Source organism: Gymnodraco acuticeps, unplaced genomic scaffold (genome assembly GCF_902827175.1).
Source record: "Gymnodraco acuticeps unplaced genomic scaffold, fGymAcu1.1, whole genome shotgun sequence".
Lineage (NCBI taxonomy): Eukaryota > Metazoa > Chordata > Actinopteri > Perciformes > Bathydraconidae > Gymnodraco > Gymnodraco acuticeps.
The window spans coordinates 2,982,760-2,999,549 of NW_022990295.1; the positions used below are offsets into that span (position 1 = coordinate 2,982,760).

At 42.0% G+C, this 16,790-nt stretch overlaps 1 protein-coding gene across 5 annotated transcripts in view; it reads left to right on the forward strand.

Moving 5' to 3' along the window:
- dlgap2a (discs, large (Drosophila) homolog-associated protein 2a) overlaps window positions 1-16,790 on the forward strand; it is a 198,073-nt gene that overhangs the window by 123,748 nt on the left and 57,535 nt on the right. For all 5 annotated transcript variants that reach the window (XM_034222526.1, XM_034222527.1, XM_034222528.1 and 2 more), the window contains one exon: window positions 13,336-14,477. In XM_034222526.1, the coding sequence (XP_034078417.1) occupies window positions 13,336-14,477 (1,142 nt within the window). The remainder of the gene's footprint in view (window positions 1-13,335; window positions 14,478-16,790) is intronic.

The window sequence follows — 16,790 nt, forward strand, 5'->3', positions numbered from 1 at the left end:
ATTCCGTTTGATATCATGGAAGACCGAGAGAACCGTACCTGTGATGAATCAAACATCTTAGCTGAAAGTTCACCAAGCTTTTCCCACAGTTTTTGACCATACCACACAACCTTAGTACCAGATATCTATCACAAGATAATATGACATATGGAGGCAATAGTAAACCCTTTCATTTACAAAGTGTATTCTCTGAAATAGTATGTACCTGGCCTAACCTGATGTTCCTCCACCTGTCCAGTGACTCCTAGGGAATGACATGTTGTCTCCCTCCAATTTGTCCCATACTTGTTGTTGATGTGATTGTGTGTATCTACCCAGCTGAGCTGAAATACCTGTAATATCAATGGGCCCCCTCATAATCGCTGTCTTTCTGACTAAAGCTTGCGACTACAAATGAGACAGACATCGTTGGCCTGTTCCAATGTGCTGAGTTTAGTAATACAGACGCTGTTTGACTGTCACATCCCCCATGCACTGTATGTGGCCCCCAGGCGAAGGCCAACACTTTGGTCCTGGCTGTGATGTGCTTGAGACTTGTTTCTAAGCAACCTCCAGCTCAAAGCTTGGAGGAAATTAACAAGGAGAGTTGTTATAGAGCCTTGATGAGATGGGTGGATGGAGGGATGTCTGTTGTGGTTCCACTTGTTTTAGAAATAATTATCTCAGAGATTGCTTTTAGGGCAGTGATAAACTTCAGCTGAATCTCAGGTTGTTTGAATTCCCAACCATGATGTTGGTCCAATTACAGTCAAGCATCTTGATCAGGAGTTTTATTTCTAAGCCTGTTTTGCTTTAAATCAACGATGGATTTCATACCTAAAGGTGTGATTTTCCAAAATAAAACTACCCAGATTGTGTATTGTTGCCAGTGTGTTATTTGTCATATCGGTGCCAAGTTGCTATGACACATATTTCAACAAGAGCGTTCCCCATGAGTCGAGTCATATTGAACCTTTGTGTCAAATTGACCTGTCTTTCACAATCTTTTTCCCCTATGCCTGCCACTCTTTTTCACACACTCTCCATCTGACAGCACACATATTCCCACACACAAATACACATGTATGCCAGCCCGTGTCACAGAGATTCAAAAGGGGCTCGTTGATGAGATTCAGTGGAAAGGGCTGCAGCCAGACCCTGGGGGAATGAGGAAAACAAGTGTGTGATATCAACTGAAAATGTACATGTCACCAATCAATCTCAACAGCTACTGTCGATATGCTTTCTCTGTTTCTTATGTGTGATCGTTTCTCACACACTTAAGTATCAAACACCAGGTGACAGCTGCCGTCAGTCCCATCCAGTCCGGCTGTTCTCAAGGAGTATATCCAGGTTTTCCGTATCTCCTTTCATCCCATTACAGCTACTTGTGTTAGATCTGTGGGGAAAACTAAATCAGCCCTCTCACTGCATTGAATTATTACTACAATCAGGTGGTTTGAGTGACTGCCTGGGGAAGCAAATAAAAGCCAGCTTTCCCCCTCAAGAGTGCTTTTGCACAGATGTTTACGATGAATGAGCGTACATGTCTGATCTAAATGACTCTCTAATCTCAGATGTGTAGCACAGCATCACGTGTACAATAAGGGAAGACCGTGATAATTCAACAAGTGTGGTATAGGTTGCTTTAACCATCGTCTGCCCCATTTCCCTTACATAATGAACACTTTGAAGTATAGCCTTATTATACTGTATGTTTTTGAAGTGAGATGTATGGCATCTTATAGGAAAATATGTTTTGAAGTCAAATGTAATTTAAGGCGCAGAAAGCTAAGTGTACTGTGAACATTTTTACCAATCTTTTTTGGACCACCCTTGGGCGGTTCATTGACTGGCGTTCTTTTCATTACTCTGGGTCATTTTGAATAACAGATGATTCTGTTAGGAGTTGTTTGAGAGGTTGAAACATACCAAAAAGTTGGTGCAAAGAAACAGAATTAATTTGAATAATTCTTAAAATGCACATTATTTATGTACAATATAACTTCATAATTGGTTGTCAATTAAAACTGCCATAATTCCCAAACCCTACATTCCTGACACATAATTGTTCATGACAAACGTAGGAAAACATCTCGTAGCTTGAAAAATGACAAATAATTAAGCAAAAAATAATTAAACAAAATGCCTCTTGAGGTCATGAAGTGACAAAAACTTTCAACATGTCTCCATTAAAGCCCATTGTAATTTCAGGCTGATATTTCCTCACAGCAGCAGCAGCTAACCCTTTAGTTAATCTGCCAAAAAGGCCACATTATTGACCCAAAAGTACAGCACACTTCAGATACGCTTTGAAATTTCACCGATATCTGTTACGGTTCTTCAACAAAACGTTCACATGTAACAGGTTTATCTCTCATTCAGAACAATGGAAACCTTTGATCTCTGGACACCTCGTTAGCTCAAATATAAACACCTGTGTCATGGAGCACGATGATGTCATAACTCAAACTGACATGCTCAGAGCAGCAGACTTCAGATAATGGTTAATGGTCCTGCCCCCAACAGCTCTACGTCAATTATGGGGTGTCATCATATGCCGTTTCCATGGAAGATCAAGAGGGCGATCAAGAGGAGAGAGAGAGGGCGATCAAGAGAAGAGAGAGAGGGCGATCAAGAGAAGAGAGAGAGAACAGAGAGAAGAGAGAGAGTCAAACTAAAGTGGAGACATGGCAGAAACCCTACAGTGAAGTGTTCTCCTGTGAGAGGGCGATCAAGAGAAGAGAGAGAGGGTGATCAAGAGAAGAGAGAGAGGGCAATCAAGAGAAGAGAGAGAGGGTGATAGAAGAGTGAGAGGGCGATCAAGACAAGAGAGAGAGGGTGCTAGAAGAGTGAGAGGGTGATCAAGAGAAGAGAGAGAGGGCGATCAAGAGAAGAGAGAGGGCGATCAAGAGAGAGAGAGAGGGCGATAGAAGATTGAGAGGGTGATCAAGAGAAGAGAGAGAGTAATGTAACCTCCTAATGTAATGTATAACTCCTATACTCCACATGTGTGCTAACAGTCCAGCCGTGAAGACATCTAAGTGACAGTTTTGAGATTTCTTTAAATGCCGTTGCCATGGCAACACAATGCTCACCATGAAACACGGTTTTCTCATAACTTCAGTGAAAATGCTCCAAACGGCTCAAAACTTCACAGGTTTGGTAACGATGCAGCCATCAACACATCTAAGCGTATTATGGGATGTCATCAAATGCCGTTGGCATGGCGACAGATCATTTGCCATCAAGTTAGTTCAAAAGTTTGCAGTTCAAATACTCTGCTGCTTTTCCAAGCCTTTTTACTTTATTTTCTTCTCTCATCACACATTCAAGCCCCCAGTGTTCATGTATAATTTCAATCTAAATTCTTCACTTTCTTCTTACACTACGCTACTTTTAAAGCAAGCAACGATGTTTTCAAATCTGTAATCAAAAAGCTCCTCAAAAACACTATTGAAGCAGTTCCTGCCGTTGCTACGTTAGTTCAAACAGTAACAACGGACTATGTTTCTTAGTGGATGCATGTCAATTTAAATCACTACATACAACTCTTTTTTAAATCAATAAAATCATTTTCTAAATCCATAAAAGCATTTCAATTAATATTGGGAGTAATGTCGTTACTTTGTTGAGAATGTGGCCATGTAATAAGTGGGATAATGTGCACATTGCACATTGCATAATGTGCCTTCATGCCGATCTAGATCCCTCCGCTTCGCTTCGGGCTCCTGATCAGCCTGTCGGTGTTCTTTTCCCCATAATGACCGCGTCTCTGCACATTATCCCTTACATATGACTATATAGAGTCATTATTCATTTGTTTTAAAGTAGGAGGCGCAAACGCTTGCCTCGGGGAGGGAGAAAAATAACCACAGCGGAGAATAAACAGAAGGGCAACCATGGCAACCATGCAAGGGAAATCTTCTTTGCTGCTTTTGTGGCAGCCTACAGCGCCACTTACAGGCCTGGCATATGTACTCAGCGCATTCGAGCAGCAATGGCCGGCCGTGGCCCAACCTCTCATTCCCCTGATAGGTGGAGAATTGACCAATAGCCGTAGCACCACCGTCCTGACGTCAGGACAGTGTTCAAATCTGGATCAGTCTGTATCAGATCCGTTGCAGTCCCTTTTTTAGAGATTTGGGTATGGAGGAAAATAGAGAGGGTTGTGTTTTCTGACACTTGGTGAGTTCCCTGGAACACCGGGGACACATATTCATGTATAATAGACGTACAAAAGTGCATTTTGCATGATAGGTCCCCTTTAAGGCAAATTATACACATGCTTTAACAAGCGCCACACATGCTCACATAACTGTTTTTGTTATAAAGCTAAACCAACAATTAACCTGCAACAATTTGATAATTGATTAATAGTTTAGGAAACAACAACAAAAATGCAAAAATATTGGCACCATGACAAATGTGATTATGTTCTTAGATTCTTAGCCTTCTATGATTATATTTCACCTTTCTTTATTGATTTTCACTTATACCAAAACAATGCAGGGCACATGAAAATGCAGATGTGTGATCATACAATTGAATTGAATTACATTTGTACCACAAATACAAATGTCCTTGCAGTACATATACTGTGCAAGCACATAATATATATGTATATACGCACATACACATATTCATAAACACCCACAGCTGCACTTAAAGAAATAAAATAATAAAATAAACAAATAATACAATCCACTAAAATAAACAGTACATTAAAGGGAAGGTTGGGGGGGGGGGGGGGGGGGGGTGGGGGGGGCTTCATGCAGTCAGATTTGCACAGGGGAGTTTGCTAAAATAGTCAAGGAAAGGCTGCCAGAGTTTGTAGTATTTGTTAACACATCCCTGGCTACGATACCTCAGCTCCTCCAGCTGCAAATGTGCCATCACATCCCTCACCCAGCCTTCTATGATTATAAAAACAAATGAATATCTTTTGGATCTGAAAGTTTGTGGGAAAGAAACTTGAAAACATCACCTTGGTAACTTTTAAGCATGTTCTACCATTTAAAAAAAACAACTGATCGATTGATCAAGAAAATATTCTGCAGATTAGTTGATAGTGAGAACTTTTACAGGTACAGCCATAAAAGTAAAAAAAGAACGCAATAAAGTATATCGTATCGTATAATACAGGCAGGAAGTTTATCAAAACATCTCCATGAAGTGGTTGGCTCAGTCTGAATATCTTTCTCCTATCAGATGTGTCCAGGTTCACCTTAATTCAGTCAACAGAGTAACATGCAGCCTACAAATGATCACGTGGAGTTTATCTTTGTCTGGTCGCACACAGATGTGGGTGGTGTTGCAGTATATGAAAGTTGTGTGTGGCAGCATACAGTAGGTCGTATTTGATGGTGGTCTTCCAGTCACATGCAGTTAATAGTTTGCATTAAACCCCATCAGTACTAATTGTTTTCCACCCTCAAATATTGTCACTTCACTTAATTTTTCCGATGTGATTTTGTCCCGATAAGCATCACAGCAAATCATTTAACGCCCTGATTGACTTTGTGCCTCTAATGTTCCGGCTGACTTTGGAGAACGAGGCGACTGAGAGACAAGGATCTGAACCGGACTGTCGGTATCGCTTCCATCTCCAAAAAGTCATTACGGCCAGCCCCCCCACCCACTCCCGGGCCGCTGTGGTCTGCAGAGAGGAAAATCACATTAGAGGAGAAAGGATTTCAATTGTCTTCTTCAGGCTGAAGAGTGTGGATGCCTTCAGGGCCCGGGGGATCTGGAGTGTTTTTAAAATCAGTTCTGTGATGGGATTGTCTCTGGGGACTGAGAGCTAGACCCTCCCTTTACATTTTTATATAAAAAGAGAGAGAGATCACCCTTATTCTTATTCTTAGCAGGCTTCCTTTGACTTTATTTTTACATCATCCCTGCAAATAATAATAGTGTGACAACATCAAATTATCTCTCATTTTGTCCCGAACTCCTTAGCGACTGCAGAGGATGGGAACTTCAGTGTGCGTTGCCACGGCAACCAGGAACACTTCTGAGGCTTCCTCTAACAAGTTGCCTGGGAATGCATTCCTTGCTGTTACATAAGACGTGTCTTACTCTCTTTCTCTCTCACATGCAGGGCTTTTCCTGTGGCAGAATTTCACATTCAGCATGATTTATTCATAGCTGGATAGCAGCGCTGGATTTATGATTCCACCATGTAAATGCAAGCCCATGCAATCCACTACACTTGGCAAGAGTTTGCACGGGGGGCATTGTTGGACTCCGAGTCAATTTCAGTGGCAGTTGTACATGAAATGGGAGCTTTTAGAAAGATTTAGATTGAAGACATTGTTGTTCGAATATGAAACGATACAAAGAGAGCAAGACAATTTGTCACCATCTACATGTATACTGTTGTGAAGTTGTGTGGGATGGAATTACATCAGCTGGATAGGAGATACTTTTTGCAGAATATAAAAATAGGAACCAGAAAGCACGAAAGTTGGGAAGCACAAAAGTAGCGTCATTCATGGAGGAAGAAGGAACGCTGAGCCTGACACTTTGTTAAATTTATTTCTGCCACCTATAGTTCTGTCCCCACTTTGACTTGCAAAGAGAAAGGGGGGATTGGGGGGACTGAGGAGGAGCGCTGAGTGAGCACAGATAACACTCTTCATCATTAGCGCGCTCACGATAAGTATTCAGACATTCAGCAGATTCTCCTTATCTGGCCACCATAATCTCTCTGCAGCTAAATACTATGACCGCCTTTAGCTCGCCACTCTGTAGGTGAAATTGGGTGCTGGAGGGAAAAAAATTGCGGCTTTACGTTTGTTGGGACAGCCTGCCAATAGCTTAATCATTTTTGAAGAGATTAGTGCCGAGGCTGATAGACTTAGTTTACAGGAGTATGCATATGAGCTGCTATAGTTCCTGTTCACTTTACTGTCTTCTCTACCTGTAATCTCCCCAAAACATACCAGCACACACAAACTGTCTTTCTTTAATCATTATACTTTAACAAAAGCTCAGTAGACAATGCCCACTCACCTCCGCATGCTTCTTCTTGCTCTAATCAAAACTTCTGTGCACGCAGGCAAACCTCCCCCCTGCTGGCAGAAATAGTGGGGTGTAGGCTTTGATTGCTGGGCTGGGGGGGCGGTCGGTGGTGGGGGGATCTCTCGGTGCCATCTGTCCCATCCAGACAGCCTCTCAGGTGTGTTAGCATAGCCACATGCAGCTTGGTGCAACAGGAAACGCTCGAGGGTTCTATGGTCGTCGTTTAACATCAGCATGTGACTAATTGCACCTTGGGGTTTAATGTTTTATTTGAAGTTGTTTCTTCTTGGGAGTATATCATGTGAAATCAAGATTTCAGCATGCATGAAGTTTACTTAATCACAGGCTGGTTTTATTGTGACCGTCTGACCATCTTCAGAATGCTGTAATATCACTTAATGTGGGAGTCTATTTATGCATCTATGTTTTTGCTTGTTGTTTGGTTTAACTCCCAAAAAACAACTCTGCTGAGAGGGAGGAGGTCTCCCACTTTTACATGCTGCATCTTATTTAAATATGTTCAACTGTGTGTTGGTGTGACAGCTTCAGGTGTTATGTTTGGAGAAGGTGTCTTATTTAAGTACACATTATCTTCCTTATTATGGAAATGGGGTATAACACAGGTGCAAACAACACAAACAAGGTACCTCCCAGAGGTAGTGATAGTATATTATGTCTAGAGTTAACAAGAAATGCAAGGGTTGCAACTAATGATTATTATAAAGATCGATTTAAACTTTTTTATATAGTTAAAATGAATTATGTAACTGATAATTCAGTTAAATGTTCTGTTTTAAATGTCTAAACTCCAAAACATAATGAGACAGAATTGAAAGTCTACATGTTATAAAAGGTGTTTATTTTAAAAGCTAAATCAGAATCAGAATCAAGTTTATTGCAACGTACGTTTACACATACAAGGAATTTGCTTTGGTATCTGGTGGTGCGAACATGAACAATCCAAGAAAAATAAGTTGCAATAGCAGGTAAAAAAAAAAGAAATATATAAGGATAATAAAAAAAAGTATTTTTAAGAAATCATACAAGAGACAGGTATTAACACCAAATGTAAATGTTACTATACAAAGAACCTTAAAATCTAAAAAGCTAAAACAGAATGAAATGCAGTCACTGTGTTAGAGCAGATCCAGCTGCCAACTGAAGGAACACAGTGATTGTTCGCAGTGTTAACACAGGTGACAAAGTTCATCACATACTCACAAACATGTGTCACTTGGTATTTCCCAGAAGCGAGTGGGTGGACTGTCGCTCTCCTTAATGGTGTGTATTGTTGTTAGTGTACAGTATAGATTCAGTTCTGCTGGCTCGCCTCTACAGTACATCAATACAGCATCAATTCCCAGTTTGATGTATTACCCGTTGTAGGAGCAGGTCCTCCCCCATTGTGTAACTGCATGAGTAACCTCACTAACATACACCGCATGTCTACATGTGACACATGTAGTGCTGACTCAATATACAACAGTCTTTGTTTGTCAGCTCATGTCAGCATTAGGCGTCAGTCATAGAAACATGGCCAGAAACAGATGGTATATGGAGAGAAATATTAGTGACAAGTGATTGGCTCCCATTTGATGTTGGAAACAGCTCAGATGGTTATTATATAAGAAATAAAATTCTGCGAGTTCAGTTTATGCTCACTCTTGAAATATGTGCAAGAATCGTCCATTGCTGTCATTTGGATGGACAAGTGAGCGGGATATCTGCCAAAGCCGTAAGCTGCTGCGCTATTTTGATCGGTGCTGCTGTGCTGGATATCATGAGGCTTGCAAAGCTGACAGATTTTCTGCTTTGCCTCCTTCTCCGCTCTAATAGCTCAGACCATTGCTGATTTGCCCTGAAGTGTTGAGGACATAATTTCCCTGCCTTTGATTTTCTAAAGAAAGGGCCAGAATTCTTGGAAGACTGCATTTAACCTTTGGGAGATGGATAAGAAAGCTGCTCTATCGATTGGTTTTGCTTAGAAAATAAAGGGTGTGACTATCCTCTTGCCAGTTGAAAGTATTGCTTCTGGAATAGCTAGCAACGGCTCTTTCTGGAAACATGTTTGAAACCATTTTGGTTACAGCTACTAAAGATGTGTTCCCGTCTTTGACATTTGCTGCACAGTGGATGCATTTCAGTGAATTCAACAGCATGTACAATTGAAATAAACTTGGCAGTCCTTTGGGTCCGTTTGCATTCTGTGTAGAAATTATCTACTGGTGGCAAAAATACAAATTGGAGTACTGAAGCTGTTTGGGGTGTTTGATGCCAGATAACACAGAAATGACAGATCCGATTGCCGATTCAAAACATTAAAGGCTGCCATCACAAGTCCCTTTAAACATTGGGACTCTCTCTCGCAGTCCCCTTTATCTTAATCCTCTCTTAAATAGTGCGGCGGCTAGCCACCATGCTAACCACTGCCAAGTCTGAAGGTCGCATGCCTTTGATCTCTCAGTCTAGTCCAGTGGCTTCATTATCTTTTAACTTTGTTTTCAACTCCAGTTAAGGTTTGAGCAAGTGGAAGAGTGGGAGCTGTCACTGATACTCAGTGCAGATATAATGCTATTTAAATGCTAATGTGTTAAGAGGAGCAAAACGACCTTTACTCACACTGCGGTGCAGCAGCACAGAACAGAAGCCCCTAATAAATGAGCCTCTTCCTCTGATTCCACTCATTGTGTCACTCAGACGTACGGTGTATTCATCACCGCCGAGCCCAGAGGATTTGGACAACATTATAGAGCTGGATTTTGGTTCAGGTGTTAAGGCAGACATGATTGGATGGTTGCAGAATGTGCTTATTGGTTTATTTGAGGAAACGTTTGCTTATCACAGGAAAATGTCTGCAGTGGAGAACTGTGTCTGTCGAATTCGTAAGCCTTTTTAAGACTACATTAAGGATCCCTGCCGTTTCCTATCTTAATATATCACATATTCCAATTTGCCTTCATTTGCATAGTCATTATTAGCAATATTTATAGCCAGAATTCCAAAGAGAATTTTGCAGCTCTATGTTGTGCTGAATTTTAATTGCTCTCCAGTTTCCAAATTCACCCTCCAGTCTAGCCGTCCTTCGGAGCAGTTGGCACCCTTGCCAGAAAGACGATTTTTTTTGATGGCAGGTGCTGGTATCTGTGTTAAAAACAACAAGCCCTCTCCCTGTCCACAGATGTCAGATACTTGTCTCCCTGTTTGCAGAGCACTTGCCAAAAGGATGCACACTCAGAGTGCATCTATCCCCTTTAGCCACCTCGCTAAAATAATAAATAACCTTCACAATTTGTTGTCAACTTACTCCCTGAATCATACGTCAACTTTTTTCTTTCCTTTAGCTAAACTAAAATTCTGTATTAGCAGAGAAGGAGGTTGGAAAATGGAGGAAGAGATATGGAGGGTGGATGAGTCTGTCATCTGTTGTATAATCCCAGGAAATGCCGAAACTCTGCCGGCAGGTAATTTATTCAGCGCAGCTCCACAAGATACCTCAAGGAATAGTCAGCCTTCAGAAAGACCTTGAGGTAAGACAGTGACATAACTTCAGACAGAAGTTTAGCATTGCATCTATCAATAATGCACCGTCATCCTTCTGCTGCAATTACTAGCAAACTGGAAATGAAATTACTCGGGTTAATGAAGTTCAGATTACATATTATCCATAGCAATGTCTTAGATGGTCATATTATGTGCAGCATTCCAAAAACAGTCCCTTCTCAGGAAAAATAACCCATCTTTTTTGTTTCTCCTCATGCATGCTTAGAGTAGCCTGGATTCATTTTAAAACAGGAAGCCAAGTTAGACATCCTCATAAGAGGAAACTGGTAAACAAGGAGAATTTGTTTTTCATCTTGACAGATGGAGCATGGCAGCAACAGAAGAGCAAGGCTGCACCTCAGGGGTTGAGATCTTAGACCTCATTAAATATAAGTTGGAATGGAATACATTTAATGAAAGATGAAAAGGAGCTTCCACCCTTAGTCACAATTCACTAAACAGCACAACAGCAGTAAGTCATTGTGATTTTAGGGGGGGGGGGGATTTGTGAGACTTTCTTAGAGCTATTGAGAAAATAATCAGGAGGGAAATCCTGGATGGAGTCAGTAACACCTTGAGTGTGCTCTGACAGGGCCCAGAGGAGTTTTTATAGAGGATGTACTGTCTGTCTGGTTTGTATGAGAGAAGAGTATACAGTTGTATTCGAATGTAAAGCATCAAATCATTGAAATTAATTCCTGAATGATTGTTGGGGATTCACAGGAAGGGTTGGCAGATTTAGTTTGACAAGAGCTACAATTAAAATAGTTTTTTTGCTTTGGTAGTAATGCAATGTTGTATTATATTTGCATTATCATGAATTACAATTTGTCTGGTATTTGAAAATGTTTGCATAGTACTAGTGCATACATTATAACTGTTAATCATTTTATGAATTTCTCCAACTCCTGTTGCAGGTTAGTATCTGATAGAGCCATTTTCCTTTCATTTTTTGTTTTGCTCGAGGCAGAAATATTAAACATTCCGATTATTGTTCATTGTCCGTCAGCAGAAGGAAATTGAAATTAAGAGCCCCGGGATTGACCCGAGAGGTTGTTTAGGTTAATTAAGATGACGACATTCTTCCTCATTTTCCTTTTTCAGTTTTTTACGGCACGATTAAAGGGGAATTTAAAAACCAATTTTACACATCATAATCTTTTAAGAGGATATTGGGAGTGCAAGTTAATTTTGTGAAAAAGTTTTATAAAGCTGTTTGTTGCTCCAGAGGGGCTTAAACTGACTTAAGTGATAAGAGTTGGTTGGGGCCAAAGACAAAACGTGTGAAAATATGAATAATCTAAAGGTTTGAAGCAAGAAAAGAAAACCAGACCTCTTTAGACCACTCCTCATTCCTAGTTTAAGGCTAGCGGCATTAGCCACTACTAGCATGAGTTGCATTGTGGGTTAATGTAGCCTTTACCATAAAAAAGGTTATCTCTGGTTCTGCTGCTTTGATTTGATCATTTTAAAACCGCCCATGAAATTAATAGTGTGCCATGAAAAAAGGCACATTTTTCCCTCATTGAGAACAAATGAAAACGGACAGGAAGCTGCAGAGTTGTGTTAAGGGGCACTATGGAAGAATACCATCAGTACATGATATAATAAAAAAAGGTGACAATTTGCCCCCTAAACTCCCATCCGTAGCATATAAAAACTCTCCTTCAATTTATTATCTTACTGTGAAGGTGCATGGGTTTATGAGGCGTATCATTGGCAAGCAAGCGAGCTTAGATATGGTTATTTTGATTGTTTGTTTGTTTCCTATTTCACAACACAGTGTGCAGATAAGTTTGAAATATTACCTGAGCATTTCTCCTACAATATACAGGAGAAAAGCTCAGACAAAAAACAGACGGCAGACAAACATATTATTGTATTACCAAATAAAGATATTGTAGACGCTTTTTTTTTTAATAACATTCTACACTTTGACACTTTATATGGCATCACTTATTAGCATTCATAGCTAATTTAAACCTCATTAACCAACAAATGCATTTATTTGAAAACCCTTGTATTTGGAATGTATTCTACACTTTAACTTTTAATTGTAATTAAGAGGGTCATGCATGACATACAGCATGCTCCCTGTCCCACATGGAATTTTAACCCCCCCCCTGACGTGATTTAAAGGGAGGACATTGTAATTACAGTGACAGTACACAGTCAAGAGGAATAATAAAGTAAATGTATCCTCTGATTAAGTTTAATACATTGGTATACTGTGGTGGGACGTCTGCCCTTGGTGACCGATCACTCAGAATAGGGTTTTAATCTAAGATTACATTACCAACAGAGAAAAAGGGAGGGAGGGCGTTTTTGCTGATCGCCTCCCAAGGACGCCTCTCCCGCCGTATGCCTCACAGCGCTCTCCTCAGGGCTTTGACGGATGACACAAGCACCATGGAGTGATAGGCTATTATTTCACTTTGCATTGGATAAATGGCAATGCGGGCTCCTACCTGTCGCCTGCCTTTTATTTTTTCCCTGTCTCTCTAGCCGTATTTTTGTCACATACCTGAATAGAAGGGTGGAAAAAAGGACATATTTTGTATCCTTACAATCTGTTGATTTCACTTTTCGGATGTGCTACTTTCCTGGTTTAGTGTCCTTTGTAGTTGAAGTGTATGAGGAGAGTGTGAGTAAGGTTCATAATTACCAACCTGTCCGAGGACTTGTCATGTGGTACTATCACATCATTAAATGTGAATTGTGATTGCTTTTTCTGGGGGATATGCTTTTTTTACCCGAGGGTAGCTCTAATGTTCGCTCTCTGTCTTTCAGACCAGCAGTATTCATGGTCGCCCACGCAGTACTTCGATGAGGACAGCTACTCCCCTCCACCCAGGAACATGAAGGGTCTCTCTGGCGGCCGCCCTGCCCAGCTCCAGCTCACCTCTCCCATCTCAGCCCACACCTGCGGCCTGGCTGAATGCGACCATGCCCTGGACCATCACCTCCACTATAGCAACTCACGCCCCCCCTCCTACCTCCTTAGCCCCACAGAGAGCTGCCCCCTTGAGAGTCACCACCGCTGCTCCCCGCGGAGCTCCATCCACTCTGAATGCATGGTCATACCAGTTTCCATGTCGGCCACGGACCATTCCATGTCTAGTAGCACTTTCCCCCGCATGCACTACGGCAGCGCAACGCGGGAAAGCGGGGGCAACAACTCTGGCAGCAGGGACCCCCGAGATGACGGTGGATCGTCCTCGCACGGTGGCAGCGGCAAAATGAACAGAATCCCAGCAAACCTCCTCGACCAATTTGAGAAGCAGATGCCGCTGCACCGGGATGGCTTCCACACGCTGCAATACCAACGCACCTCCACTACAACCACGACTACAGAGCAACGCAACGAAAGCCCGGGGAGAATACGCCACTTAGTCCACTCTGTACAGAAGCTCTTCACAAAATCGCACTCACTGGAAGGTTCCTCAAAGATGAACGGTACCAAAGGCGACTCGCAGCGGGACAACTCGCACCATCACCACCACCAAGGCCACCATAAACACAGCAAACGCAGCAAGAGCAAAGAACGTAAATCTGAAGGAAGCGGCAAGCAGCGCTCAGGAGGTTGGTGGAGTTCGGACGACAACCTGGATAGTGACAGTACGTACAGAACACCCAGCGTCATGTCACGGCATCCTGTGGAGCACATCGGCCACTGTTACCCTGACTCGATACATAGTCACCTAGCTGGAGACCTGTCCCTCAAGACATCCAAGAGTAACAACGATGTCAAGTGCTCCGCCTGCGAGAGCATCAGCATGGCGCCAGAGGGAAAGTTCATGAAGAGGAGCTCCTGGTCAACGCTGACGGTCAGTCAAGCCAAGGAGGCCTACAGGAAGTCCTCACTCAACCTGGAGAAGCCTATGACACCCAGCGACCTCAAGTCCAACATCAGGCCCTGCCATTATCTTCAGGTGAGTTTGGCTTTTTTGTGTCTTTAAAGAGAAAAACAATAGACTGTATAAATGGCCCCATTGACGCCGATTTGTTCTCGGCCACTCTTCTTTGAAACCTTGAGTTAGGCAATTTGGCAGTGGCCATCTTCTTTTCTGGAGCCATAAGTGACCATACTTGGACATGCGGACCTGGGAAGAGATAAGCATCTCTTCGCCTCTTTCGGGATTGATAGGTTTCTGTTGAACATACTCAACATACTCAGTTTTATGAGAATACAAATTGTTTCGGAGGCAATGAATCAAGTGAGAGGTAGGATGATTTTCTCATAAACTTCTGTACAATGGGACTAGATTTGCAACCAGTGAAGTAGCCCCCTGCTAGCCGTTAAAAATAATGCAGGTTTAAGGAATTTCTGATTGGTTTACCTTTTCCGACCTGGCACGAAGTCCACTTGTTTAATACAGTCTTGGGTATTGCGCAAGTTATACCCAACAGTTGCTTTTTGTATGTCTCTGCAGACTACTTCTTGGTGAAACTCCCATTGAGTAGGGTACAAGATGGGTACTTTTAGGTTTTTGTTAGCAGAGGATAATAATAATCCTTGTATTTATTATAGCGCTTTATCAATGACTCAAAGCGCTTTACAAATACACATTACACATACAGATCATACATACATGTAATGGTCATCTACTGTGGACAATACCCACAGGAGCAAGTTCAGGTGAAGTGTCTTGCCCAAGGACACAACGGCTTTATAGATGCAGCGGCGGCGGGTTTCACCCCCTTGATCTGATAATCTTCACACCTCGAAGTCATCAAGGCGATTTTACAAGTACACATTGATATTATACATGTACTGTGAACAATACCCACAGGAGCAAATTCGGGTGAAGTGTCTTGCCCAAGGACACAACGGCCTGACGCAGTGGCGGCAGGAGCGGGTTTCGAACTGGAGTTTGTTCGTGAATTTTACAATGTGAACCTGTCTTATGGCTCAGCATGTCGCTGGCAGAAAAAGAGATTAGTACAGCAGGACAAATCAATTAACTCCATAAATGATCTTCGCTGGAGGGGAAGAGTCAGCGATCCAAAAAAAAAGACCAGAAATCAATGTTGATTTGTATTGTGTTGTTGCTTCGATTTTGCATAAATTCCAGGCTTGAGAAAAGGGCATCATTTAGCACATACCCTTGATCAGCTCTGCAGGGGATCAATTTAGAGTGAGTCAGCACTTTACAAAGAAGTGTCTCCAAGGTTTTATATGCATGCTGGAGGGTATATGAAAGGGAAACATTTTGAGAAAGCATGTTTATAAATCAAATATTCCAAAAGCAAGGAAAATAGATTCTGTAAAAGCGCTACTCAATTTACAACAATGTGATATCTGATAGCATGACGTAAGCACCGCCTGAAGCCAAAATGAAGTGAGCACTTCAGCAGGAGAGAAGACTAAAATACTCAGCGCTCTAAACACAGTGTGTTTTATGGATTAGAGACTGTTGTAAACGGAAAGCCAATACATTACTCAAATCAACCAGTAGAGCCAAAGAAACCACTCAATCTAAGCTTCTGTCAACAGAAAATGATTTAGAGGACTAATTTTGACTAGTTTATTTTTTAACCGAATAGATGATCATTTGGAGTTAGACAGGAATTGTACTCATCCACTCACATTTTGTACAATCCCACTAAGTGCAGTAATCTCTCAATGAGAGAGTCGCAGTGTTTAGTGCCCACCCACGCCTTTCTTACTTCCATTGGGTCATTCAGCTGAAGTAGTGTCCAAGGCGAGGCACTATAAACACTTCTAAAAATATCCTCCTTCCTGCCGCAGGGCTATATTTAGCCCAGCGTTATCAATCCAATTCGTGCAGGGTGACACATCTTCCCTCCCCGGAGGAGAATAAATCGCCCTCTCAGGGAGATGTTCCAAAGGAGAGAAAGTTGAAGATGCACACCCCCAAAGTCTGCTTTGAAATACTCCAGGAAGCGGAGGGGAATAAACGAGATGGCTGTTTATGCTCCCTGTGGCTACTGTTGATGCTCATCACCAAGAGCAGTCAGGCAGAGAGAGAGAGAGCCAATAGTCTGGAATGATACTTCTCACACACAAGGGGTCACATTGAGAAGTTTTCACTTGCTGCTGCTGCTGAATTGGGATTAACCAAAACTGTCTGCACTGTAACAACATCAACTGCATCCTAGGAGTCGAGTGTCAGTACGGACTCTCTGTGGTGTGTGCGTGATTTTTTGTTCCTTCTATTTATCGCACACCAGATGGTTTGATGATGTGCTAGTCACCTTCTTTGCGTCCTTGGTTGATGACA